Source organism: Amblyomma mixtum, chromosome 9 (genome assembly GCF_055824585.1).
Source record: "Amblyomma mixtum isolate Tamu chromosome 9, ASM5582458v1, whole genome shotgun sequence".
NCBI classification, from domain to species: Eukaryota; Metazoa; Arthropoda; class Arachnida; order Ixodida; family Ixodidae; genus Amblyomma; species Amblyomma mixtum.
In genome coordinates this window covers 6311078-6339021 of record NC_143020.1, presented here as the reverse complement: position 1 = coordinate 6339021, position 27944 = coordinate 6311078, and the positions used below count along the sequence as shown (strand labels likewise).

Below are 27944 nucleotides of genomic sequence, written 5' to 3'. Positions count from 1 at the left end.
CTCGTCGCTACAAGTTCTGACGTCAATGGAAGCATAGTTTCGCCCTCATGTCCACCTCTTGCCACAATCATGCAATCTTCATCTTTTTTTGGGCGGATTATGCGAAGCCTGATTCCTTGTTGGAATGGCCACGAGGGACGGTTAGAAGTCCAGCTACCTTGCAACTGAATGAACGAGTGTAGAGTAACTAAGTAGCCTCTTTTTCTGATGAATGCTCCTGGAGTGAAGGAATGGCCTGCGATACTTATACATGTACACTTGCTGTGGACATGCCCGGCTGCGTGTTCGCCAAATGCAGCCGGTACAGCCAGCGATGACAGCGCCGCCCACCGGCAGGTATCAGCCACATTAAGGCTGGTTATAAATATTCATTCAGAACGACGGCTTGACATCGCCGCTTTGGCGCAGTGGATTAGAGGCACGTGTTGCGTATGGAAGGTCGGCCGTTCGGCTCCGCTCTCTGTACTGTAATTTTATTGTTTTTTTAATTTCATTTTTTTCCATTTTTTCCCTTTTAGGTCGCAAATCGTGATGCTTAGAGGCATATAACGCCATTTAAGAGGATTTATTATCCCTTTTAGGTAAGCCGTTGTGACAATCTTCAGTCACCGTGATCAATTCACTGTGGTTTCAAGCCTTGTGGCTGTACAGGCTGCAGTTGGCGAATACGCCGGTTCCAGCTTCCGTGAGACGACGTTTACTAAGAAAGGTTGGCCTGCGATGGGACGTTGCAGACGACTATACCAAGTGGACTCTAGATAATCGCTATATCACGAACTTGTGCCGCTTTTTAAGCGAGGCTTGTTTGCACTCCTTTTTATAACTTTCTTTCCTTTTTCATTATGCCTGATGGGAAACAGCTCGAATAAAAAAAAAATACTCTGCCTTGTACAGAGCCCATCCACGACCCATTGCGGCGGTCTTCTGTGCCGAATACTTTTTCACATACCACGTGTACGCACTATAACTTATTGGCACACATTTTGGAAGGCTTGGGTGTTGAGTTTGTTCTTTTTCAATGTGTTCTTGCGTTCCGCTACTCACACTCTTAACCTCGGCCACACACTGCGCTGAGATCTGCTTGCCGTTATTCGAAGGGTTCTGCTTAACATTCTCGTGCTTCATTTCAGAAGTTTTCTCATATTTGGGGTCGTCTCGTGGACAAGGAAATACCTTTGTCACCTGTGTCTCCTCAACGTCTTCTTGCTTATTTTGTTTACTAGACCTTGTCTTGGTAGCCTGCATCTCTATTCTAATGTCATGCAATGCAATACGTAAGTTCGCAAACCTTTTGTCGACGGTAGCCATGAAAAGTGCTCTGCGCTCATCATCCGCTCTTATCTCGATCAAATGTGCTCGGATAAGCAAGTGCAGTATTTCGCAAGCTATCTTCCCAGTTCGTTTTCGGGGATTGCAAATCAGCCTTTTGCGTTTCATGTTTCTTCTGGATGAATGCTGTCAAGGTATGTATTCTTTCAGTCATATTCTCTATCGTCTTGGACTGTACGCATACTGAGGACACAGGCAGTTGTCTGTCCCCATGCAGTGCAGAGAAGTGTGTCGCTGTTTCTCTGAAAGCTGCTGTTTGAGCGGTAATATTGGCCAAGGCTTCCTTGACGTTAAAAAGTTCATTTTTAACAGCTTCGATATCCAACTTTATGCATTCCTTAGGTGAAACACCTGATGGTGTCGGTAGAGCAAATGCACCACAGTTTGACTCTCTATGTGCTATGATCTCCCTGTGAAGAACTCTCGCTCCGCAGCTTCGAAAGCGTGATACTTGGTAAGCTCAGTTTGTGTGGAAGTGATTCTTCATGCTCGAAGCATCCGTGACAACTTCACCGCCATTTGGATGGTTCCAGCAGCGCACCTGCAACGAACAGATATTGATGACTTACGGTTATACGCGTATGCGTTGCCAGCGTATGCGTTGTTATTTGAGTAGCGGGCAACCGACGGTACTGCGACTATTGTAGTGACCAAAGGGAACCGTTCGCTTTCTCAACTAGCCCGAATCCTACCAATATGTGCACATAGCAAATCGTGCGCGTTGAAAGCCTCGAGGCTATTGTATTTATGTTTGAAGCGTGAAGTATAATATCGAGTGGGAGCAATCCTTCAGGACTAGCTCGAGACAGCTAGGCCTCATGTTCCGCTGCTTTGGAAACTTTCCTTTGTGGCTGTTTTCTCCTCACAGAAAAATCGCTTCCTCGGGATGCGTAGTGAAAGTCAAGCCTCTACCGCAAGACGTTATCACTTCTCAGAAGACACGGTGCATACTCACATCCGATTAGTACAGCCCAGCCGATAAGCACTTACTTCATCGGAGTGACGTAACCCACCGCGGCAGCGACGGTAACTGCACAACACAGCTGCATGAAGAAGCTGTTCCGCCACCGAAACAGTCACTTCGTGGTTTCATTTGCTGTGCACTGTGCTGATACCCTATTGCTCGTAAGGTATAAGGTGTGCGGCCAATAGTAAAAGGAGCTCCCGAGGCCGAATTCGGAACGAAAAAGAAAAGGCTACTTAGGCTCCTACATACCGCTATTGTTTATTATGCACTGCACAGCCATGAGAGCGGACAACGCTTACCGTGAGTCCGTGTGTTACACGCCGTCTTGAGGCTACTGTTGAACTTCGCTTAAAGTAGCGTGGTTTTCGTGCACCATATTCGTAATAAGGCATTTGCGTTACGGCTACTGTGTTGGGCGGTTGTCACTTGCTCGCGGTCCATGCGAGACAGTCACTAAAAGTTACTCCGCACGTTCAGAGTGAAGCTGATTAATTACAACCAATGAGACCTCGACCATTTTCATGTCCGCATATCGAGCGTGGAGCGTACCACAGTTTTATGTGTGAGGCTGACATAATTGTAAACTTCGTGTAATATGAACACGTTGCCATGCGCGCGTTATAACAATTATATCGCGGAATCCTTCGAAACGATTGTACTCTAGCTTGTGAAGGCTGCTTGGTGCATGGTACTGCTACCATAATGGTCAATATTTGTGTCAATTTATTTTTGTCGCCTTTCTGTGTTTAGCAAACCAGTAGAAAATATTTTAGGTTTCCTAAGCAGCGTAGTGAGCGTATAACAAATTCGTACGATGTGCATGTTAGCGTTTTAAAGCAGTGTCTACATGCGGATATACAATAGGACAACGACCTGCGCGGCCTCGGGAGCATTAAAACTAGCCATTTTTGATAACAACAACAACAAAAAAAAAACATTCAGCAAAGCCTTCAGCGCATGCAAAGACAAGCATTCAGTCGAGCCTTCCGCAGGCTGGAAGAGCCGGCGAGATCAGCGGCTCTCCGCGACATGCAGCACGATCATGTTTTCGAGCCAGAAGTGATCAAATTAGGGTCCTCACTTGTCCTTCGAAGCTTTGGCCGAACCGCAGTGTCGTCTTCCCACTCCTTTACAACCGTATTAGCAGAAACACTGCCTGTCGTAACCGAACCTTCAGATGCAGCAGCCTGCGCGACGGGGTGCGCGCCGAGCAATCAGGAGGTGTGTAATGGCGGCGTGATCACGTGATCAAATATGGCAGCCCCCATGATACGGCGCTGTAAAGCGTCTATAGAGGCTTTCATTGCGCGTTTGTAAGCTATCGTTGTTGTTGGTGGGCCTTGATGTAATTATGTTTCTATTTAGTACTTGCATGCATGCGCGCGATTTTGTGAGTTGGGAATATTGTTTCACAATATATTTATAAGAATGGACAATGTCACAAATATCGGAGTACATTTGGAAAGCTGGCGCTGCGCGGAAGGAATGTCTCTCGCCCGCGCCGTGGACGATTTGGAAAGCTTGGAGCAACGACCCCTATCGCCGCCTCAGAGTGGGTAACTTGAAGCCTGCTGCGAGAGGCCCCTTGCTCTACACTCGGGCTAGGCGGCTCCGGGCTGGAGAGAAGTATTTAGAACTTTTAAGGCGAAGGCCTTTAACGCATCATCGTTGTCGACAGAAGGTTGTAAGCAGAGGTGTCACGCTTTTCGGTTGGTCGAAGTGATTATGACGTTAGAGGGCGCGGATTCGCCCCCTTTGGAGCAGACGACAACTAATAAAATAGTTGTCCGCTCCGACAGGGGGCGTAAGGCGTCCGTAGGTGACTACATTACATACCTCATTACTGCGAACAGAGCCACCGAACTCATCGAAGGAGAGTGAGAGTCGCGCTAAAGAAGCAGTCGAAGTCGGCAGTCAAAGGGTGTAGTTTAATGTGTAATCAAAGTGTGTAGTCAAATAAAGCACTAGTACACCACAAACAGTCAGTCTCGCAGTCAATGTCAAACAGTGCGCCAGGAAAGGCTTTCGCCTGGCAGCACTTTAGAGAGCCAAAGTGCTCCCTGAATATTTTGGGCTCTCTCTTCGCCTCACCACTGACGATGCAGGCATCGGTGGGAGGATGAAAGGGCGGTTATACTGTCGATGCGGAGTGTATGTGTGCGCCTGGCTTGGCGCGAAGCGACAAACAGCCGTAGCGCGCTCTATATACATAAGGGACGTTCAGCGCCCATATAGCAGTTCCAGCTTACGAGAACCGCTCCCGCAAAACACTTGCGACAACGCTGGTGAGGCCCAGCAAGGTACTAGACAGGTAGCGCGCCAGTCTTCGGGACGGCAACAACGTAATCCTCCGTCGGACTGACTCAGAGCTCAGTGAAGAAATTGCGTTTTTTGTGTTTGCCTCTCTCGTGTTGAAGTGCACTTTAGTTGCAGGTTCTCCCTTGTATTGTTGCCTCTGTTACGAGTTGCGTTGCGTCCGTTGCATCGTTTCAGACAATACTGTGCATGTTTTCTTATGAATGCTATGTTAATCCTCTGTATCGTCTCTTCGCTACACAAAGGACGTTTTGTTTGCGAACCTTAGACTCCAACCGCTTCTCTGACTTGCCATTGGCGAAACTGTGCAACAAACGACATCCCCCTTTGCCACTCTGTAGCTCGTTTCTGGCTGAGCTTGTAACGCTAAGTTGAGAGCATCTCATGAAGCACCTGAACAGCTACCCCCACGCTGTTTAATGGCGTCTGGGAGCACAACAACCTGTGCGCATTGGTGGCGCACTTTACTCCGCAAGACTGAAGTCTAAGAACCAGGCGGCCCCCTACGAACGACTGCCCAACGAACGAATGACACGTAACCATTCTCGGCCTTTGCCAAGAATGTGAGTGTACTCAGATAAATCAGTGTGGCGTCTTATGACTGAGTTTCCTCTTCTTCTTCTTCTTTTAAAAAGGGGCTGCGATGTATTTAGTCGTTGTTGTTGGCCTAACAAACGATTATACATAACCGCACGGTGGAATCGCCAAAGAAGGAATTTATAATTGAGGCGGCAAGCGCCACATTTCCTCTACAGATGACTTGAGCATGCTTCGTACTCCCTTAGAACTCGGCCTGAACTGCCATGATTTGGCCATAGGGTTGGAGCGATAGTGCCTATCACCTGCCGTTATCCTTGCGTGAGAGACAAGGTAAATGTTCTCATCCGTAGTTTTTACAGTAGCAGAGCAGTGTTAGAAGCATCTTTCTCTTTATTTGCAGACAATGGCGTCTATGTCGGCCAGTATGTTCAATACCGAACCTTTGAAGAAGCGCCTTACTTTCGCAAAGCGGGAGTTGTGAGGAATGTGATGTTTGTGATCGCAGTCCACAAACTGTGACGTTTGTGATCTCTCCTTTTTACTACCTGCATGGCCCGCCGGCTGGAGATGGTACAACAGCAGAGCTGCAGGCATTGCACAGACGTGGCTAGGGTGGTCAGTCTTATTTAATACGTTAGCATTAGAACGATCATGCGAACGAAAATCCGGCGTCTACCTGTCGGTGTACAGTCTGCTAGAAAAAAAAAATCCTTCCCTTATTTACGAACTCGAGTGGAATTCAAACCCCAGGAAGCGCGAAGAAGTTCCATGCCCAGTATTTTTGGACAAAAACATCGTGAACGAGGACCAGTTGATGAACGCAATTTTTTCATATACTGTAAGATTTCATTGTGACAATGAACATATCTGCGGATCTTTCTTCGGTAGGCCTGCATTGCTTTGCTACTACCGCTTTTGCTGTGGTCAAGAGCGTTCTGTTTGGCTTTCTCTGGGGTCCTAACTGCTCGATGAGAGTGAAGGAAACACTATGTAAGAAAGCTTTTGCTACGCATTGGAAGAATGAACCATTCCCTTCAATATGTCTATAAAATACCTAATATTCTAATATGCAAATATTTTCTCCAATAATGTTGGACATGCAATCGCTTGCCGCCGCTTTAGACCATCGAGCCAAGGTCGCAGGCCTTTTCATGCGTTAAGCTGGAAACAACTGCAAGCTTGTGGTTGTTGCCTCTGCAGCGATGGCATATGCTCATGGCAGGGTTTGGTGCCAGTCCAAATAGGGTAAAAATTCATTCAGGCTTATCTCAAGCGGCTCATAAAAAAAAAAAAAAACTGAGGAATCTAGGGCTATCCTTTGGAAGTCTTCGTCTTCACGAAAAACTTCAAACCTCTCGTGCTGCGCATTCCATGCGCCGAAGGCAGACTTCAAACTAAACAGCACGCGTAGAATTCAACGCGCGTGCAAAATTTCAACGGGTGACCGCTTTGAAGCCAACGCTCGATCAAACTGGGCCCCTTATTTAAATAGTTTTGATCGTGTCTGAAATGATTTCAAAGAATAGTAAAGCATGACATGCAACCTTTCTCGCCGCTAGTTAAGCTGCTAGCCTCTCGCGCTTTGCACTATTTTCGCAGCTGCACCCAGGCGGCGCCACAAATTCGTGCCGCAGGGGTTAGTTTTCACTCCTACGGCAAAGGTCAGTGCACTCACCAGATCGGTGCCCACATGCTAACGCATTCCTCTCGACATATATGGCGTTTATGCTCGGAAATATTAGTTTGAAGAGCAGACACGCAGAAACACCTCTTGTCGCTCGGAATTAAGCACGGCTATGACATGGGGAGAGAGGGGAAGTAGGCAGGCTCTGGGAGCGCACCTACTGTATTTTAGATAAAAAAAGATGCCTGGGGCTCAACGCGGCTTGAACCTAGTTATACGAGTGAAAGCTCTGTTACGCAAATCAAATGTCAAGGTGAAGGGTCAAGTTCAGAGGTGAAGATCACGCACACAATGATCATAGTCATATTATCACGTGTTCATACTACCATAGCTTAGACCATACCACCATGAAGTTAAGTTCTGTTTGACCTTGTGAGACATTGAAGGTCATTGTTGACATGGTGTCCACTGCCTAAAATCAAATGTGAAGGTCAAAGGTCAAGGTAAGATACCCAGTGATCTGTCATATGATCCCGTAGTCATACTACCATGGATTGGGCTATAACCACTACGCAGTTAAGTTCGGTTTGACCTAGTGAGGCACTGAAGGTCAATACCTCAGCAACTTCGGAGTCGTTAATTGTGCCCCGAGGAATGGAGCTGTCGCTCAAAAATACTTCCCAAGGTGCGTCGTCACCACCCGTGCCTCTCGGCTGAGCTGCGGGCACGGTGAGGGAGCGTTATTACCACCTCCGGTTCATGCAGTCTGTGTGAGGTGGTCACTTGGGAGGTGAAAGTATCGATTTGCTACAGGCCAGGCTTTAGCCTTCGCTTCAGCCCTACTACGGCGTGTCTCTTTGAAGAGGGCGGGGGGCTGTGGCACGATACCTTGCGTGGAGCGAAGGCGAAATAGCGCTTTCATGGCGTGGCTTCTGTTCGCGCTATTTAAGGAATATGAGCCGCGGTAAGCGGGAATGGACTGCACGGATTCGGCGCCCCTAGGGCTGACTGACCCTCTGTGCCCTGCTAAGCACCCTGCTGCACCGCTAGCTCAATAAACGCGAATGCTAAAGAGGAAAAATTTACTTTGGTCAGACACTGTGTTGAAGCAACCCCTATCGTGATTTTTTCCTGTGTTTCCTCGCCTGTGTCCTTGCATTCAATGCAGCAATATCTTGCCAAGCTTTCTATGGAATTTAATTTTGTTATTTGAGTTTGATCTTAGTTTACAATTCATATCACTTGTGAAAAATATCAAGCTAAATTTTTCTATTACATTATTGCGATCCCAGAACGCAATTCAAAATTCATTTCAAGAGAAAAAAAGAAGCTGAGACCGGAAAAAGAGAAGACATATCGGCTTCCATACGAAAGCCTTGTTCACTGAAATTTATTCTAGAAGAGCGGAGCTTAAATGCGCTTCAATAATCTTCCCAAGCATCTTGCGTATGTTGGCGGGAGGTTTCCGGCGTTAAGATTAACTCTTTTTTCAGTAGTCTGAATCACCACGGACTCGAGATACTGGCGTGGAAGCCAGTTTTCTTTGGCGATGATAGAAGTCCCTTCCCAGCAGCTATCATGACCTGCCGATACGGCCTGCTCCAAAAGTGCGTTGGAAGTGACTTTCTTGTTCTTTACGTCCAACATATGTTTTAACACCATTCATTGATTCACTCATTCATTCATTCTAACCCAATTCTGAGTGGAAGGACAAGACATTGTGCGATAAGTCTTTGCCACGTTCTTGTACGCATAGAGTTTCTTACTATTACCTAGAGGGAAAGCTGGCGGCGCTGCACTTCAGCCACCATGGACGCCCAAAGCATCATGGGGCGGTGAGCTACTTGTTGCGAGACAGTCGTAGTTTATCGGGAACATGGAGTGGCACTACTGAGATGTTTCATTCCGAAAACGCTGTCCGTGTGTGCGCAGACGACTTTCGCGCGAACGCAGTGTACAAAAGCCATAGTAGTGAAAACGCGACGACACACGACGCCAATAAAGGTTTTACTCTTCCGAAATATCATTAAAAAACCTCTTAAAGTATCTAAGCAACAACATTTTTTTAAAACATATTTACTTTTAAAAGTGCGCCTGTTAATTACGAAATATTAGTTTTTATAGTCTCACCTTTCTTTACACAGAATCAGAGCTCAAGGGCTGCCGTGAGTGCTTCGCTACGCGGCTAAGAAACGAACCACCTGCGCCAGGTTACTTTTGGCGAAGACTGCACATAGCACATAGTTGCACGCATATTTAAAACTTTGCACGTTTTTAATGACCGCGGCAGCTTGTGCACTGCATTTAGAAATGCAAATTCTATTTTCGTCAGTTTTAGTCCATTTAAAGAAATTTGCCACACACTGGATTTACAGCAAGTGTTGCATGAATGGCTTCCTCCGGCGCGAATATGAGTTTGAATTTGTCGAGAAACTTCGCTTGCCAGACAGTACAATATGCTCTGTGCAGCTGCAGTTGCAGACACTATCGAGGATCTGATATCTCCCATAGAAAGTCCCAAAAGACGACTGCCGGTCTATTTTACCACCTAGAACAGCGAAAATTGTCTGCATGACACAATGCAAAGACACATGGCACAGTACAAGAGTGCACAAATAAACTCTAATTCCTCAGTTTTATTGCAACAGTCACGGGCTGGGAGATTTGAGCTCCACTAAAAGGCACGGTCCTAGCGGAAGCGGACAGTGAAGAAGGCAAACGACAACATGGAGCCCCAACTTTCAACTTTATTTGAAACTCACTCTTTCGGAGCTATGTGTGATATGGGGAACGGCATCTCATGCCAGATGACGGAGCTATGTGTGATATGGGGAACGGCATCTCATGCCAGATGACTCAGGGTGACACAATATAAAATGTGATCACATTGAAACCGAGAAAGAGCCAAAGGGAGATAGTGTAATCGTCCAGTGCGGACAACTAATACCAACAATCTTCTCCCTTGTGTGCTCTCTAATCGGTTCCATACTCATTTTTTTTTGTCAGCACAGTAAATCTTTGAAAAGTTGTGAAGGTAAGAAGACGGTTTGCTGCGAAGAATTCTCCTTTGCTCAGTGATGCTGGGGCTTCTCAACAATCATCAACCGTATCTATGACATGCTGGGTGGTAATCTAACATATGGCAGTACATTATCATATCCGGCACGGTGTAGAGGTCTTGGAAAAACGTGATTAGACTCTGGAGCCAGCGCAGCTTGTAGAACCCCGGGTCCGAGTAGTCAATGTCCATGGCGGCTATGATGTACTTGAGAGACGTGTAGTTCTGCTTGATATAACATAGCTGTTAACGTAGAAGAAAAAAGATATTCATGATCGTGGTACTCGGCTTGGAACGCTAAGACACATGTCACTATTGCAAATAGATCCACATGGCAGTGCCTTTGCAGCAATCGGAGTCAGCTCCGGGATTATACAAACAGCTTCAAAATGCCTGGGGTTCAACGTGGCTTGAACCAAGCGACAAGAGCGAGAGCTCTCTCAAGCATGGACTCCATTGTATCAAATCAAATGTCAAGGTCAAGGTCAGATGTCAAGGTGAGGTACCAATGGTCATAGTCATATGATCACTTGGTCATAATACCATAACTTGGTTCATACCACCATACAGTTAAGTTCTGTTTGTCCCTATGAGGCATTGAAGGCCACTGTCGATGAGGTGCCCACTGCATCATATCAATTGCCAAGGTCAAGGGTCAAGGTCAAAGGTGAAGGTCAGATGCCCAATGGTCAGTCATGTGATCACGTGATCGTACTACCTTAGCTTTGGCCATACCACCACGCAGTTAAGTTCGTTTGACCTTGTGAGGCATTGAAGGTCATTGTCTCATCCACATCGAAATCGGAAGTTGCACCACCAAAAGTACAGCTCTCGCTCTAAAAAGAGCTTCGCGTGTCTGCTTGCAAACGATAGTGCCGCGGACGTGCGCGGGAGAATTTGGAATTTGCAGCTAAAGCCACGTTATGTTCTCTCCGATGTAGGGTTATAATCACGGGATTTTTGATAAGAAAGCCTCACTTCTGGCAGGAAATATACGGACCTGACCTATGCTTCTGGCCCCAATGCCGCTGATGTCAAGCTACAGTCGGAGTCAATTTGACATAACAGACGTTGAGGTAACTCCCTATTCCGAAAACATATTACCAGGTAGGCTTTAAGACAATCGAAACATAACATGCGAAACTGCCGCTTGACAACTGAACCTGTTCCAATAGGCCCGCTTGCTTATGTGAACCAAGTTCCCCATCTTGTGTTGCATTATGTGGATCCATACGTGCAAGATAACGAGGAGATATTCGGGACATCTGGATAGCTTAGGCCACCGTTCCTTGTTTGGCATCATTCGGCCTGCGAATAAGCAGGGAGGAGTAAAAGCCACAAGAACCGAAAACAGAGCGAAATAAACGGATCCCAAGGTTAGGTACGCGCGCCTTACGCCCGTTACTTTAAAATGTGGGAAAAATTGGTTTGGTTTATGGGTGTTTAACGTCCCAAAGTCACTGAGGCTATGAGGGACGACGTATTGAAGTGCTCCAGAAATTTGGGCCACCTGGAGTTCTTTAACGTGAAACTGACCCCAGGTGGTCGAAATTTCCGGAGCCCTTCACTACGGAGTCCCTCATAGCCTGAGTCGCTTTGTGAAGGGCCTAAAATGGAACGTGTTTCTTTTTTTTGTACTCAATATGTCAATTCGGATGTACCTGAGGCACCAATAAAGAAGCGGTCTTTTATAACAAGACGGGTGGGTATATACCCGTAGCCAGCCTAAGCAGACCAGGTGAAGCCAGTGATTTGATCGGGGCTTGGAATTGACTCTTCCGTCATTTCTATGCATGTATGTCACACTGCTGGCCACTTGCGCCGGCATGCAGTTCGACTAGATTCACTAACACCCCCCACCCCCGCCTCCCGGTCTTTAACCATTCCTTAACCCCGTTACTTAATCATACTGAGAATACTCCACAGTCCGGAAGCTGGGAGGCAAGATATGGGTAAAGAAAAACATTGTTCATGAAAGCCGTGAAGCGTTCGGACTCCTTTCAAACCTGAATAGAAATACAAATCTTTTTTTTTTTGGCTTTTGTGCGTCTTCATGGGCGAGTCTGTCGTTTTTTAGCCCGTTTCATCGAGGGAGCGCTGCGCTTCATATCAGCATATGACAAAAGAGTGAATACACTAACGTAGGCTTTCGTTAGGAGCCCACAAAAAATGCGTATCAGGACTGTAACACAGTGGTTACAGCCAAAACAGGCTCAGCTAGCTGCATTGCAGCCTGCATGCCGACCTTACGAAGTCGCAAGCATATCCGTGCCATCTGTACGCACCGCTCAAAGGAAGTAGGTAGCCGTGGGAAAAGAATAAAAAGGATAAAAGTTGCTACCAAGTGAGAGGTAAGTGCTTAAAAAAATAGAGGACAACGGCGCCTGTTTTGTGCACTCTCCTGCATATTTCTTTACTTTTTGCACTGTTCTTTGCGCTTCACAAAAACGAGTAGTAGCCCAAGAAGGACAGCTAATCGGGCTAATATTGTAAGTGGATGGTTTCACTCTGGTCCTTTGTGGGACCAGCTTCTGCCGATACATGTCCAATGTTTACCGGATTACCTGCGCTGCTTGGGAGGGCAGTCCGAGCTAATAGCTGCGCTCGTCGGAAGTGGAGGAAACCAACCTTAGGATGAAGCCAACCTCACCTTGTGTCTGAGCGACCCCGATCCGTCGTTTATGTACAGCCAGCACGCGCTCTTATCGAAATAGAATTCGCTGGAGGTGTCAGCGTCCCACGAGAAATGCCCTTCCCAAGGCGTACGCGACTGGCAAACCTGCGCAGAGATCACCCGCATTTCTTTGGGGCAGGGTTCGCATGGTAATCAGCAGAGCCACGTGCAAAGCACTATCGCTCAGTTAGTCAATTTATTTTGAAGGATTTTATAAAATTCTTTCGACCTTCCTCGGTATACTGGGTATACTCTATGAGACAGATTTTGTGGGCACCTCATCTGAATTTGCAAGAATGCTTCAGAGCACAGAAAAATGTTATAAAATTTTGCTTTATCCTAATATAAAGTAGCGGTTTTGGCAATATGTAACGTGAAAGGCGAACACTATGTGCTTTCTCAAAAGTATTTTTTTTACCAAGGTAATGCGATTGCGTGTTTAAATGAAAGGACGCGGTTAGACATGAAATGCGCGCAGGAGTAAGCCACCAAATGATGTTACAGGTTGTCGATGTCCAAGAATGCTGAGCATGGATACTTTTGTAAGCATCAGGTGTAATATGGTAATGTTTTATTGGCCAGAATAATGACCTAGAAAGGCTTGTAATGATTTGAAAAATTAAGCTATTTTATGCAAATATTTCAAGGTAATAGCGGAGGCTAATTGACCAACGAATAATTGAAATCCGCGATTAGGTATATGGCACAAACAGTGCATAACAAAATGTCTTTGTAATACACACGCGTACCTAAGTAATGACCAGTAACTACAATCGCAGAGAGGGTAACAGGCGCTCAAAAATTTTAAACAAAAGTTATACTGTTGGCAGCCAGAACATTCTGAAGGTCTAAACCGGCACAATTCGTGTTTAAAGTGACTGTTTTTCTTTTTTCTCTTGCTACAAGATCACCACTGCGACTTCTAACATTGCCATCGAACTTTTATACTTTGTAAACAGCCGAAAGGCTTCCAGACTATTTTTGTTAAGTCTTGTTCCCTCACTTACCGTAATAACACCTATGATCTCAAAAAAACTGCTCAGGTCGTACGTACGATACACAGCAAAACGATGTTGCATGAATCGATGCCTCGGACTGTTTTAACACTCCCTATTTCAAGCTTATTTCCACGCGTTTGTGTACACATATTTTTATTTGAGGGTCCTTGCGGAAATTTACATTGCCCGGTCTTACCTCCAGGATGCCAGCCAATTGAGGTCCAGGGAACGGCTTGCACGGGCCCATGATCAACTGTTTAGTCGTGTCGCTGTCAAACTGTGAACATTGACTCGGGTAGCGGGGTTTGTAGCGGCGAAGTGGAATTCCCACAGACATAGCCAGCGTCGTGGGCAGCTCAGCATCACCAATAGTCTGGAACACCTCGTGCCAGAGACGCTGTGCCGTTGTTCAGTACGTGCGAAAGAGAGAAAAGCAAGTAATAAGCACCGACAGTTGCTTAAGGCATAAGTGTGTGGCTCTATTCTTTTAATTGTTTACTAACTTGTTATTTAAACCTGCGGACGTTGCATACACTCTGTTAACATTCACCGTGCTAATCACACCCCAGTCCTTGAGCAAAGCCTTCTTACGGACGAACATTGCTGATAAGACTAAGGCAGGGATTCAGACGCTGGCAGAGGTGAACATCCAACAGCGTTTCTGGTCGCTGTACCTCATGAAGTGAAAGTCAGGTAAGGTGGCCGCTATTGCAGTTATCTTGAGGCTTGATATCGGGTAAGGTGGACGTTTGGTTTCTGCCAGTGATTTCAAGTGCGAAGCGTAGTATGTTAGGCATTAAAACCCGGTTAATTCATTTGTTCGCAAGAGCGTGTTATGAAAGAACCAGTCCGGTCCGGTCCCGGGTCAGGAGGAAGTGACGCGATCCCAAGAGCTCCGTTGGGAACGCAGGTTTTCACTGTGCTGGGAAAAAAGGATATCCCTGAAATTCGAGCGCATACCAGAGAGAATGGGTAATCCGGGCTGGGGCTGTCAACGTATGATGGAGACATCATCAGGCAGTTGGGGTTATTCTTGTCCTCGCCCACCTGGTGTGCCAAGCCAATCACGATATCCACCAGTGTAGTCCTGCATCGACATAACATTTCGGGATTTTATTTGATTACCACATCAGCACTGTATGTTCGCTCTCTGCTCTACTTCTTCCTTATCCCTCCCTCTCTCTCTCTCTCCCACTGCTGAATAGCAGGCCAGGTAGACGTTGCCGCTGGCTCACCTCTTCAACTTTCCTCTCATTAGTCTATTTTCCCTCTCACACACACATGACGTAGATCACACTAAATATGCTTAGCAGTATCTGGTTTTATAAACGTTCGTACCTTTACCAGGACGGTAGCAGTGATTTCGTAAATGATAAGGGAATGAGAGAGTGAGAAAATCTAGAATGCCTGACCTTATTCGGAACATTTTTGCGAAAAAAGTATGCTGCAGAGCCAGTGAATTCTGCACGCAGCAAAAGCCTAGGAAGAGCTAGCACAATGTCGCTTAAATAAAGAAGGGTGTTCGTAACTGCATGCGATTACCGAAAGATTTCCTGTGTCTTCAAAGCAACAGGTTTGTGTAGTCTGCTCGAGATCATTCCCATTCGCTCTCACCTCAACCGCTCGACGACGAACTCTGCAACTTTTACGTTGATGATTGGCAGCGCGACTGCTGTGTAGACGGGTCTCTCGTTGATGTCCTTGTCAAGCATCAAGGAGGCAATAGTCTGCGGAATAAATACGCGGAAACATTGAGAGTAGTCATGTGACCCCTTTGCTGTAACCGCCTCATTTACTCTGTTGTCTCAACGTTGCCTTAGAATACGCAGTATTGTAGAAGATGAAACCAATTAGCCGGTTAGCCTCTCGAAGGTAGATGAAGGCCAGTTTCGTTCATTGATTAGTTGTGCGCAATTATATCCGAAAGCAGCGGTGCGGTCTATGAGGTGTCCGCTGTTCGAGGGCTCCGGACAATTGCCCCATCTGGATTAATAAAGGCCCTCGGAACCTCAGAAAACGGCTATTCTTGCAATGTCTCCTAGGAGCGGTGGCTCCCGCGGCCCGGATCGAACGCACCTATCGGTGCTCAGTAGCCAAAAAACTTATCCCCTGATTAAAGAAACAAAGAAACACTGTGGAGGAAGAAAAATTCCAGGGGTGCAAATATGTCTGTTTAGAGCATTGCGAAATAGCATTTCCTTTAATGTTGCCGATTATGTTGCTGCGTGGTCGTTTCTTTATGTCTGTGCCGTTGCTAAGTCGCGTTTTCGTTCTATCCTCGGTTCTACTACATTCAAAAACGTGGGTTCCGTTCCTAGAGTGTCTAGTAACTACATGAATGTACTATTTAATTATTTATTTATGTTAATTATGTAAGGAATTTATAGATACAATATAAATTACCGACAAATGTGTTTATTATTAATTAAACATCCTGGCGAGTAATTATTCACTCATGCTGAATAGGTAGTTATTTGATGAACTATTCTATTGTTTACTCATATAGTGCATGACTGATAGTTCGTGCGGGCACGTTCTGATAACATGTCCTGTATACGCCACTCACGAGACAAGAAATACTTTGACATATTTCTAATTCTAGAAATATAATTGAACTCTGTCGATCGGGTATCGTGTTATAATACTCAATGAGCACTCTCACACAGATCGGAGTCTTTATAGAGAACAAAAGATAAAAACTAAAGACAGATGTCTTCGCCGGCGGATTTCGCAAGTATAGAACAGCCAAATAGTAAATCATAGCTGATATTCGTCGAGTGAAAAGCTCCTCATGTACTTTTGAAGAAGGCGAGAGATTGCGCAATGAGTTCGGAAGGCAGAAAGAGCATGCCAGACGCGAAACGTACCCATGCGTTCATAATCAGGTCCGCAATATCGGTAACGCTGACATTAAAGGCTGGTGTGTTGACGTGGCCGTAATGATAGATGCGCCGCTTCCAAAGGTTTTCCAACTCCGTCTTCGTAGCGGGATCAGACGCGAGAACCATTGTATTCCTCCGCAGCCTGGCCGAAGAAAAAATAAAAAAATAACCATGCATTATAAAGGCGGACAAACCGCAAAACGAGAGAAGACGACGCAGAAACGCTGGAGAGGAACAAGGCTAACACTGGAGATACTTCTGCGTCTCCTCTCTGCGCCATCAGCTACAACCACCACCAACATGTCGTCTCCTGCTATAAGTAGGACACAGATGTCGCTGCAACTGCGTATGTAGTACAGATCCTAAGTCGTCCCCACGCCACTTCGAAGTGACGGCAATAGTATTGGCGTAGTTGTTGAAATTCTGACAGACGGCCGACCAATTTGACGTACGACGTCGAGTGCTGTTTTTGGTTGATGTACGCTACATTCTTGTTTTGTTCAAGCACCTGTCCGTCGGATAGGAGAATAGTGGACCTTACTTGTTAATTATTTTCTTTTCTTTGAGTAACTCCAACTGCCTGTGGTTCGTATTCGGCTTTGGTTGTCAGCCGCTCTCAGAACGGCTTCTTCGAGGTTTATTCTCTCACATAATGTTTTCATAGCGGCCTGGATATTTCGCATAGACTGGCCTGGCTGATATAATTTTTGCCTTACGCATTATATCTTGTATGGCATTTGTGTGTATGGTATATAACATGATGTATATGTATATAGGAGGTTTCTTCTCTGCTCTTTTCGCTTTCTCGTTTTCTTTTTTTCTCTTGCCTACTCTCTCTGTTGGAGAGTCAATCTTTTTTATTTTTTAAATTTTTTTTATTTGTTTCCCTGCCCTCGCGGCCAGGAGAAGGAACAAGTTCCTGCATTTTTCTACGAAAGTTGCTGCACGGCCATGCACCTGCCAAGCACCTCCGAGCTGGACACGCCTCTCAATAAGCAAGCCTGTGGTGCTTAACAAAGCAGAGGCCGTATCTGGACGTTGTATTTTCTTACTGAGTACATATTCGTCGCACTCTCCTTTTCTTTTTTTTTCGTGTGGGTCGCACTGCCTCTAATAATTTTTATGTGTATTTTTCTGCTATGTGCTTTGTGTTTCCCACTTACCTGTTCTGTGCCCACCTCTAAAAAAGGGGATGCATTAACAAAGTAAAATCACTCCTGAAGAAAATCGGCCTTCCGATCGAAACGTCGAGTCGGATAAATATGTTTCCTTTAACGAAGCGTATACTTCGCTATATATATATATATATATATATATATATATATATATATATATATATATATATATATATATATATATATATATATATATATGCGATGTCAGTGCACGTTAAAGAACCCCAGATGGTCGAAATTTCCGGAGGCCTCCACTACGGCGTCTCTCATAGCCTTATTTATTTATTTTGTAAGAGGGGATTGTGGCTCAGCAGTACCTTGGTCGACTTCCAACGTCCAGCAAAAGTCCAGGCAAACGTTAGGGCTACGAGCGAGTTTCATGCCTCTGAATCGTCGTCGTCTTTCACTCACACAGCTCCCCACAGTGAGCGAGCGCGGCTGCTACACTACAATTACCTCCCGGCGAAAAAGGAGGCATCCTGCCGACTTAAGGAGCACACACGGTAGGCGGATCGTAGTAAAGCTTGAGACGGTCGATGTGCACTGTTTCACGGCCGCGACGGCGCGCATCTTGGGGCGGCGAAACCGGTTCAATGATGTAGTTAACAGGAGAGGTCTGGCAGACGACACGGTACGGGCCTTTTGTACTTTGAAATCAGTTTCGTGGAGAGACCGGGACTGGTTGAAGGAACCCAAAGCCACACGAGCGAGTCTGGGATATAAGATGGAGGCGGACTGGTAGGGGCGCGAAGGTGCTTCTGGCGATTCTGATCCTGCGTTGTAATAGATCGGGCAAGCTGGCGGCATTCCTCAGCATAGGTCGCCGCTTGAGAAAGGGTAAGGGACTCGGAAGCATCAGGGCGATACGGAAGCACAGTATCCATGGTACAGGTAGGTTCGCGGCCGTAAAGAAGAAAGAAGGGAGAGAAGCCAGTTGTGCTCTGTGTAGCAGTGTTGTAAGCATATGTCACGAATGGGAGAATGCGGTCCCAATTTGAGTGGTCAGAGGCAACATACATGGCGATCATGTCGCTCAATGTGCGATTGAAACGTTCACTAATGCCATTCGTTTGAGGGTGGTAGGCCGTTGTAGAGCGGTGAACAATGCAGCATTGGCGAAGCGGGGCTTCGACTGTGTCTCAGAGGAAAACACGGCCGCGGTCGCTCAGAAGTTCCTTAGGGGAACCATGGCGTAGAACGAGGTGATGCAAGATGAAAGACGCAACGTCGTTTGCAGACGCGGATGGTAAGGATGAGGTTTCGACGTAACGGGTAAGGTGATCGACTTCCACTATGACCCAGCGGTGTCCAGCCGGAGTGATGGGAAGGGGCCCGTAGAGATCGATGCCTACGCGGTCGAATGGGCGCGTGGTGCAAGGCAAAGGCTGCATCGGAGCAATGGAACGGCGAGAAGGGGTTTTACGACGCTGGCATTCCGGGCAGGAGCGAACATACTGTCGGACAAAACGGTACATTCCCCGCCAGTAGAAGCGGAGTCGAAGGCGCGTGTAGGTCTTCACCACACCGGCGTGAGCACACTGGGGGTCGGCGTGGAAAGAGGAGCATATGTCGGAACGGAGGTGCCGAGGAATGACAAGGAGCCATTTGCGCCCGTCCGAAAGGTAGTTGCGGCTGTAAAGTAGGCCGTCCCGTATGGCAAAGTGGCGGACTTGTCGACGGAGAGTGCGGGTCGCAGGTCGCTGAGATGGTGAAGACAGGAGAGCGAGGAGGGAACCGATCCAGGGGTCCTGATGTTGTGCAAATAGCATGTCGGCAATATCAAGAGAAGAGGCATCAGTGGTGGCGAAAGATGTGGAGTTGAAGTCACAAGGTAGCGGGGAGCGCGATAGTGCGTCGGCATCAGAATGCTTACGGCCAGATCGATAGATGACTTCAATGTCGTACTCTTGTAAGCGCAACGCCCAACGAGCAAGACGTCCTGAGGGGTCTTTGAGGGACGAGAGCCAGCAAATGGCATGGTGGTCGGTAACAACAGAGATTGGGCGAACGTATAGGTAAGGTCGGAACTTTCCAATAGCCCAAATTATTGCCAAGCATTCCTTTTCTGTTACGGAATAATTCCGCTCAGGCTTTGTCAAAGTGCGGCTGGCATACGCAACAACATGGTCGGCGAAGCCGGGCTTCCGCTGTGCCAGAATGGCTCCGAGGCCCACGCCGCTGGCGTCAGTGTGAATTTCAGTGGGCAGGCTGGGGTCGAAATGGCGGAGGATCGGCGGGGAGACAAGCAGGCGGCGAAGCGTGGTGAATGCCGCATCACAGTCTGCTGTCCAAGACGAGAGGTTGGCGTCGCCGGCAAGAAGATCGGTCAGAGGAGAGAGGATGGAAGCGAAATTGCGCACGAAGCGGCGAAAATAAGAACACAGCCCGATGAAGCTACGCAGCTCTTTCAGGGTTGTGGGTCGAGGGAACTCGGCGACTGCGCGCAGTTTTGCAGGATCGGGAAGGACGCCTTCTTTGGAGACGACGTGGCCCAAGATGGTAAGCCGCCGGGCTCCGAAGCAGCACTTCTTCAAATTCAGTTGCAAGCCGGCGTCGGTCAAACATTGCAGGACACGCTCGAGGCGGACCAGGTGGGACGAAAAGTCTCGAGAAAAGACTACGATATCGTCCAGGTAACAGAGGCACGTGTGCCACTTGAGTCCGCTGAGAACTGTGTCCATCATGCGCTCAAATGTGGCCGGCGCATTGCACAAGCCGAACGGCATGACGTTAAATTCGTAGAGGCCACCGGGCGTAACAAAGGCCGTCTTTGGCCGGTCAGCAGCATCCATGGGCACCTGCCAGTATCCGGAGCGGAGGTCCAGTGAAGAAAAGAATTCCGCGCCTTGCAGACAGTCGTGGGCATCATCAATACGGGGAAGTGGATACACATCCTTTCGCGTAATCTTGTTGAGGCGACGGTAATCAACGCAAAAACGGATGGATGCGTCCTTCTTCCTCACAAGAACAACGGGGGAGGCCCAGGGGCTTTGAGAAGGCTGGATGACACCGCGCTGAAGCATGTCGTTCACTTCTTTGGTAATGACGGTGCACTCAGGGGCCGACACGCGATATGGGCGCTGGCGCAAAGGGGCATGCGTGCCGGTGTCGATGCTGTGTGTGACGACGGATGTGCGGCCAAGAGAGGTGTGTGGGAAGTCGAATGACGGGCGGAAATGTTCAAGTAACTCCACGAGCTTTGCACGTTGGTGTGGCGAAAGGCTGGCATCGATAGATCGGGAAAAAACAGAAACGGTGTCTTGGTTTGGCGCAGCAGGATACGAATCAATGGCATCTATTTGGACAGGGGCAGGTTCTTCGGAGACGGAGTATGGGAGAGCATGGTCGACCGATTCGACATGTCCCAGGCATTCGCCACGGAGAAGCGTTGACGGGCAAGAAAAGGGGTTCGTAACGTAAATTGCGCTGTGGCCATCGCAGATAGTGAGAAGAGCGAACGGAAGGAGGAAACAGTGGCGACGGGCAGCAGCAACAGTCGGAGTAAAGAGAACAGTCGAATCGCGAACGCAGAAGCAAGAGGGGAACCAGGGCGGCAGAGAAGGCAGGGATGTCAGTGTCTTTTCCAACCAGCATTTTACCAGGTCGGGGAGAGGTGTCGCACGGCTGGGTGGCACAGAGCGGAGGCAGTTCAATGCTGGCACGGGCACAGTCGATGATCGCATGATGAAAGGTTAGAAAGTCATAGCCCAGAATGACATCGTGAGAACAGCGGGACAGCACGAAAAACTCGGCGATATACACAACATCCCGGATAGTAACGCGAGCTGTGCATGACGCTAGAGGGTGAATGCGGTGCGAGCTTGCAGTGCGGAGGCAAAAGTTCGAAACAGGCGTCGTCACTTTACGGAGTCTTCGGCAAAGGGCGGCGCTAATAACGGATACAGCAGCGCCCGTGTCTACAAGGGCAAGAACGGCGACGCCATCAATAAACACTTGAATAACATTTGCGGGTGACGACGGAGGACTTGGAGAGTTCGATAGAATCGCAGTTCTTGCCTCCGGAACTGCGGCTGTTAGTTTTCCTCTGGACGGGAAGGTGAGCGTCGGCGCATGGGAGAGAGAGATCGGCGACGCGGAGAGGGCGACCGGCGTGAACAGTAGGAAGAGCGGTCAACAGGGAACGAGTCCGCAGGGGTGCCGGAGGAAATGGGTGGTGAAGGAGGCATAGGGTCGTAGCGGTATGGGCCTGCCCCGTCTCGGAAACTCGGCTCGTGTTGGCGACAAAGCCGTGCGACGTGGCCCGGCAAGCCACAGGCATAACATATGGGGCGGTTGTCGTGTGTGCGCCATGGGTTCATGACGGCGCGGCGAGGTGGCAGACGACGACGAATAGGTGCCGGCGGAGGTGGCAGCGGCGCGACAGGTGGATGGGAAACATAGGCGTCGTGGCGTCGTGGTCGGGCGGCAACCTCGGCATATGTGAGAGGGGCAGACACAGGTGGGAGCCGAGGGCTGGAGGGCAAAGCGTCGGCGACCTGCTCTTGGATGGGGCGTCGAAATGTGGGATCAAGGGATGGCGCAGAGTCGCCAGACACAGGTAGGAGGGACAGTTGACGGGGCACCTCTTCCCGTATAAAGGCCTTGATCTCGGGAAGCAGCGAGGCCGGGTCAGAATCTAAACTGCAGACAGTCGGCGCAGCAAGTGACTCGTCGTGCACGCCGGAACGACGAGTAGAAGTTCTCTGCTTCCTGAGGACGTCATAGCTCTGGCACAGCTGTATGACATCCACCACTGTTTGTGGATTCCTTGCCAGCAACATCTGGAACGCGTCGTCGGAGAGACCCTTCAAGATGTTATTAATTTTGTCGGACTCCGGCATGGATGGGTTCACGCGCTTGCACAGGTCGAGGACGTCTTCTATATAACTTGTGAAGGTTTCGGTGCTGGACTGAGCGCGGCAGCGGAGGCGTTGTTCGGCGCGCAATTTGCGCACAGCCAGGCGGCCAAATACCTCCGAGAAACTGGTATTGAAGGACGACCAGGTCGGCAAGTCGGCCTCATGATTTCTGAACCACAAGTTGGCTACGTTGGTGAGATAGAACAGGACGTTACCAAGTTTGGTGGTATCGTCCCACTTGTTGTGGGCGCTGACGCGCTCGTAGGACGACAACCAGTCGCCGACATCCTGGTCGTCGGCACCACTGAAGACGCTGGGATCGCGCTGCCGGAGCCCGCCAGAACAGAAGATGGTAGGCGAAGGGATGGGGGTTGTCTGGCTGGTGACTTCGGGCATAACGGACGGCGAAGGTAAGGTGCGGCTACGGAGCTCCAGGATGTGAGGGGGAACGTACAGCAGCCTCCACCAAATGTAACAGGGGATTGTGGCTCAGCAGTACCTTGGTCGACTTCCAACGTCCAGCAAAGGTCCAGGTAAACGTTAGGGCTGCGAGCGAGCTTCACGCCTCTGAATCGTCGTCGTATTTCACTCACACAGCTCCCCACAGTGAGCGAGCGCGGCTGCTACACTACAATTTATTCAATAAACCCCTAAAGGCCCTCAATCGAGGGTATTACACAGGGGGGAGCAATGACACACAACGCAAAATAAGATTGAGCAAGCGCCAAGGTGCAATACATAGGAACAGAAAGAACATGTAGAAACAAAAGAAATAAACAAAAACCTGTAGTATACATTGTAATTTACACGAAAAAAAGAACAGAGAGTGTTTTAGAGGCATAACAACCGCAGGAACAAAACAAAATAACAAAAAAGCTGAATGCAGCAAGTGGTAAAATCAATTAGTAAAGCTAAACAGACATTTGGGTAATAAGGTCCTGAAACTTATCAAGATCCCGTTCAGAAGCGATGTGTGATGGTAGATTATTTCAGTCGACTATAGTACGTGGTATGAAAGAGTTAGCAAACGAAGAAGTGTGGCATGATATGCGTTTAACTTTCAGCGGATGGTCGCGACGTGGAAAAAAGATTCAGGTGATTAGTCGCTTCGCTTAGTGGAAAGATTAGTCACTTTGGGACGTTAAACCCCATAAACCAACCAACTATATATATATATATATATAAGGGATAACAACATCTTAAAGGCAACTGCTTAAAAATATAAGTTTGGAAGTCACATAACCTTATATCTGATGCAAAAGAAAGGTTTATGATTTATTCATGGCCTATCGTCGTATCAACACGTGACTGAATTTTTTGTAAGAGATGGCATATTGAAACTTGAAGCCTTGTATTACCAGCGGCTTTCCGAAGCTATCTATCTAAAGGTGAAAGCAAATGGCGAACTTTTCTTTTCTACTTACAATAAGTGTTTACCTTATTACGCTTTCAGACACCACTCCTTTTGTAAACCTTTCATTAGAACGAATTATGGTATGCAACTGCTCAACTGGCAAATTCCTAACTGCTTGAATCTTTTCCCGCCTTTAATCGAAACCATTAATTGTAGTTCTTCCCTGATTTCCTTCAGGAAAAAGAGGAAAATTTATTTTCTGTATAACTTGTAAGCATATCTACAGGATTTGGTCAATGACGCTGCTTGCGAATAGCATACCATAATAAAGTGTTGTCCTGTGATTTTATTATTTTCCACTGCGTGAGTCCATGCCCACTGATTGGTTCTGTATTTTATTATTCAACTTATTCTGTCAATTGATTTTGTGCTTAGTTTACACAATTGTATAATTTGACTACTTAGTGCTGGCTTCAATCCTGCTCTTTTTAATTTGCTCTGTAGTCGACAGATTGCCTCTGTTCAGGTGCAAGTTTGCTTTATTTGCAGTCATTACTATGTCTGTGCTGTTTGTGCTGCAAGTTATGTAGGGACATTGGCCCAGTCAGGTGTTCATTGCTATCGTCTTTTGCCTCTGCCCCTTTGCACTACTTCTGTACCGTCTTAAGCACAATAAAGAAACAAACAAAAAACTTAACAGATTTATTCAACGTTTCGACCAGGGACTGGTGTTTTTAAAGACCAAAAAGACCAGTGCCTGGTTGAAACGTTGAATAAATCTGTTAACTATTTTAATGTGACTTCCACAACTTATTAGATATATATAGCACAAAAAATGAAAGCACTTGCTTGGTAGAGGTAAAATGCGAAATTCAGAAAGGCTTCATTTAGGTAAACATGTATTCCTAATCGACGTTTCAGACAGAGCCTGAAATTTTCAAGTCTTCAAAAAAGGACGGGCTCTGTCTGAAAAGTCGACTAGCAAAAAGTATTTACCTAAATGGAGCGTTTCTGAATTTCACGCATATATATATATATATATATATATATATATATATATATATATATATATATATATATATATATATATATATATATATATATATTGTAGTGTAGCAGCCGCGCTCTCTCACTGTGATGAACGGTGGTAGTGAAAGACGACGACGATCCTTAGGTGTGAAGCTCGCTCGCAGCCCGAACGTTTGGCTGAACCTTTGCTCAACGTTGCACAGCGACCTAGGTTCCGCTGAGTCACAACCACCATCCTACATTTGGTGGAGGTGCGGGTGGGAGGTGCGGGGAGGTGCGGGGTGCGGGGGTGGAGGTGCGGGGGAGACTCCGTAAAGTGACGACGCCTGTTTCGAACTTTCGCCTCCGCACTGCAAGCTCGCACCGCATTCAACCTCTAGCATTATGTACAGCTCGCCTTGTTATCCGGGATGTTGTGTATATCGCCGAGTTTTTCGTGCTGTCCTCCTGTTCTCATGACGTCATTCTGGGCTGCGACTTTCTAACCCTTCATCATGCGATCATCGACTGTGCCCGTGCCAGCATTGAACTGTCTCCGCTCTGCGCTACTCTGCCGTGCGACACCTCTCTCCGCCTCGGTAAAATGCTGGTCGCTGCAGATACTGACATCCCTGCCTTCTCTGCTGCCCTGGTTCCCCTCACTTGCGCCTGCGATCCTGATTCAACTGTTCTCTTTACTCCGACCGATGCCGCTGCCCGTCGCCACTGTTTCCTCCTTCCGTTCGCTCTTCTCACTATCTGCGATGGCCACAGCGCAATCTATGTCACGAACCCTTTTTCTTGTCCATCAACGCTTCTCCGCGGCGAATGCCTGGGACATGTAGAATCAGTCGATCACGCTCTTCCATACTCCGTCTCCGAAGAACCTGCCCCTGTCCAAATAGATGCCATTGGTTCGCCTCCTGCTGCGCCAAACCAAGACACCGTTTCTGTTTTTTCCCGATCTATCGATGCCAGCCTTTCGCCGCACCAACGTGATAAGCTCGTCGCATTACTACAACATTTCCGTACGTCCTTCGACTTCCCGCACAGCTCTCTTGGCCGCACATCCGTCGTCACACACAGCATTGACACCGGAACGCATGCCCCTTTGCGCCAGCGTCCTTGTCGCGTGTCGGCCCCTGAACGCACCGTCATTACCAAGGAAATGGACGACATGCTTCAGCGCGGCGTCATCCAGCCTTCTCACAGCCCCTGGTCCTCTCCCGTTGTTCTCGTTCGGAAGAAGGACGGATCCATCCGCTTTTGCGTTGATTACCGTCGCCTCAACAAGATTACGCGCAAGGATGTGTATCCACTTCCCCGTATTGACGATGCCCTCGACTGCCTGCAAGGCGCGGAATTCTTTTCCTCATTGGACCTCCGCTCCGGCTACTGGCAGGTGCCCATGGCTGCTGCTGATCGGCCAAAGACGGCCTTTGTTACGCCCGACGGCCTCTACGAATTCAATGTCATGCCGTTCGGCTTGTGCAATGCGCCGGCCACATTCGAGCGCATGATGGACACAGTTCTCAGCGGACTCAAGTGGCACACGTGTCTGTGCTATCTGGACGATATCGTCGTCTTTTCTCGAGACTTTCCGTCCCACATGGTCCGCCTCGAGCGTGTCCTGCAATGTTTGACCGACGCCGGCCTGCAACTGAATTTGAAGAAATGCTGCTTCGCAGCCCGGCGGCTTACCATCTTGGGCCATGTCGTCTCCAAACAAGGCGTTTTTCCCGATCCTGCAAAACTGCGCGCAGTCGCCGAGTTTCCCCGACCCACTTCCCTGAAAGAGCTGGGGAGCTTCATCGGGCTGTGTTCTTATTTTCGCCGCTTCGTGCGCAATTTCGCTTCCATCCTCTCTCCTCTGACCGATCTGCTTGCCGGCGACGCCAACCTCTCGTCTTGGACACCAGACTGTGACGCGGCATTCACCACGCTTCGCCGCCTGCTTGTCTCCCCGCCGATCCTCCGCCATTTCGACCCCAGCCTGCTCACAGAAATTCACACTGACGCCAGCGGCGTGGGCCTGGGCGCCGTGCTGGCTCAGCGGAAGCCCGGTTGCGCCGACCATGTTGTTGCGTATGCCAGCCGCACTTTGACAAAGACCGAGCGCAATTATTCTGTGACAGAAAAGGAGTGCTTGGAAATAATTTGGGCCATTGGAAAGTTTCGACCTTACCTATACGGTCGCCCATTCTCTGTCGTTACCGACCACCATGCTCTCTGCTGGCTGTCGTCCCTCAAAGAGCGCTCAGGCCGTCTTGCTCGTTGGGTGTTGCGCTTACAAGAATACGACATTGAAGTAATCTATCGATCTGGCCGTAAGCATTCTGATGCCGACGCACTATCGCGTTCCCCTCTACCTCGTGACTTAGACTCCACATCTTCCGCCACCGCTGATGCCTCCTCCCTTGATATTGCCGACATGCCGTTTGAACAACCTCCTCCCTTTGAACAACCTCCTCCCTCCTCCCTTTCCTCTCTACACCATCTCAGCGACCTGCGACCCGCACTCTCCGTCGTCAAGCCCGCCACTTCACAATACGGGATGGCCTCCTTTACCGCCGCAACTACCTTTCGGACGGGCGCAAATGGCTCCTTGTCATTCCTCGGCACTTACGTTCCGACATATGCGCCTCTTTCCACTCCGACCCCCAGTGTGCTCACGCCGGTGTGGTGAAGACCTACACGCGCCTTCGACTCCGCTTCTACTGGCGGGGAATGTACCGTTTCATCCGACATTACATTCGCTCCTGCCCGGAATGCCAACGCCACAAAACCCCTTCTCACCGTTCTATTGCTCCGATGCAGCCCTTGCCTTGCCCCACGTGCCCATTCGACCGCGTTGGCATCGATCTCTACGGGCCCCTTCCCATCACTCCGGCTGGACACCGCTGGGTCATAGTGGCAGTCGATCACCTTACCCGCTACGTCGAAACGTCACCCTTGCCATCCGCGTCTGCGCCCGACGTTGCGTCTTTCATCCTGCATCATCTCGTTCTACGTCATGGTTCCCCTAAGGAGCTTCTGAGCGACCGCGGCCGTGTCTTCCTCTCAGACACCGTCGAAGCCCTACTTCGCCAATGCCGCATTGTTCACCGCTCTACAACGGCCTACCACCCGCAAACGAACGGCATTACTGAACGTTTCAATC

General features: G+C 48.3%; 1 protein-coding gene and 1 pseudogene across 1 annotated transcript in view; both read right to left on the bottom strand.

The window, feature by feature from the left end:
- Nucleotides 1-78: 78 nt before the first annotated feature.
- LOC149328172 (uncharacterized) lies at nt 79-4405 on the bottom strand (annotated as a pseudogene).
- A 5471-nt stretch (nt 4406-9876) lies between these two features.
- The window catches only part of LOC149328171 (uncharacterized), a 32066-nt gene continuing 13998 nt past the window's right edge, over nt 9877-27944 (bottom strand). The window contains exons 4-9 of the mRNA XM_089558914.1: nt 16374-16530; nt 15121-15233; nt 14467-14593; nt 13703-13903; nt 12485-12613; nt 9877-10077 (exon numbers count right to left, since the gene is read on the bottom strand). Of these exons, the coding sequence (XP_089415040.1) occupies nt 9877-10077; nt 12485-12613; nt 13703-13903; nt 14467-14593; nt 15121-15233; nt 16374-16530 (928 nt within the window). The remainder of the gene's footprint in view (nt 10078-12484; nt 12614-13702; nt 13904-14466; nt 14594-15120; nt 15234-16373; nt 16531-27944) is intronic.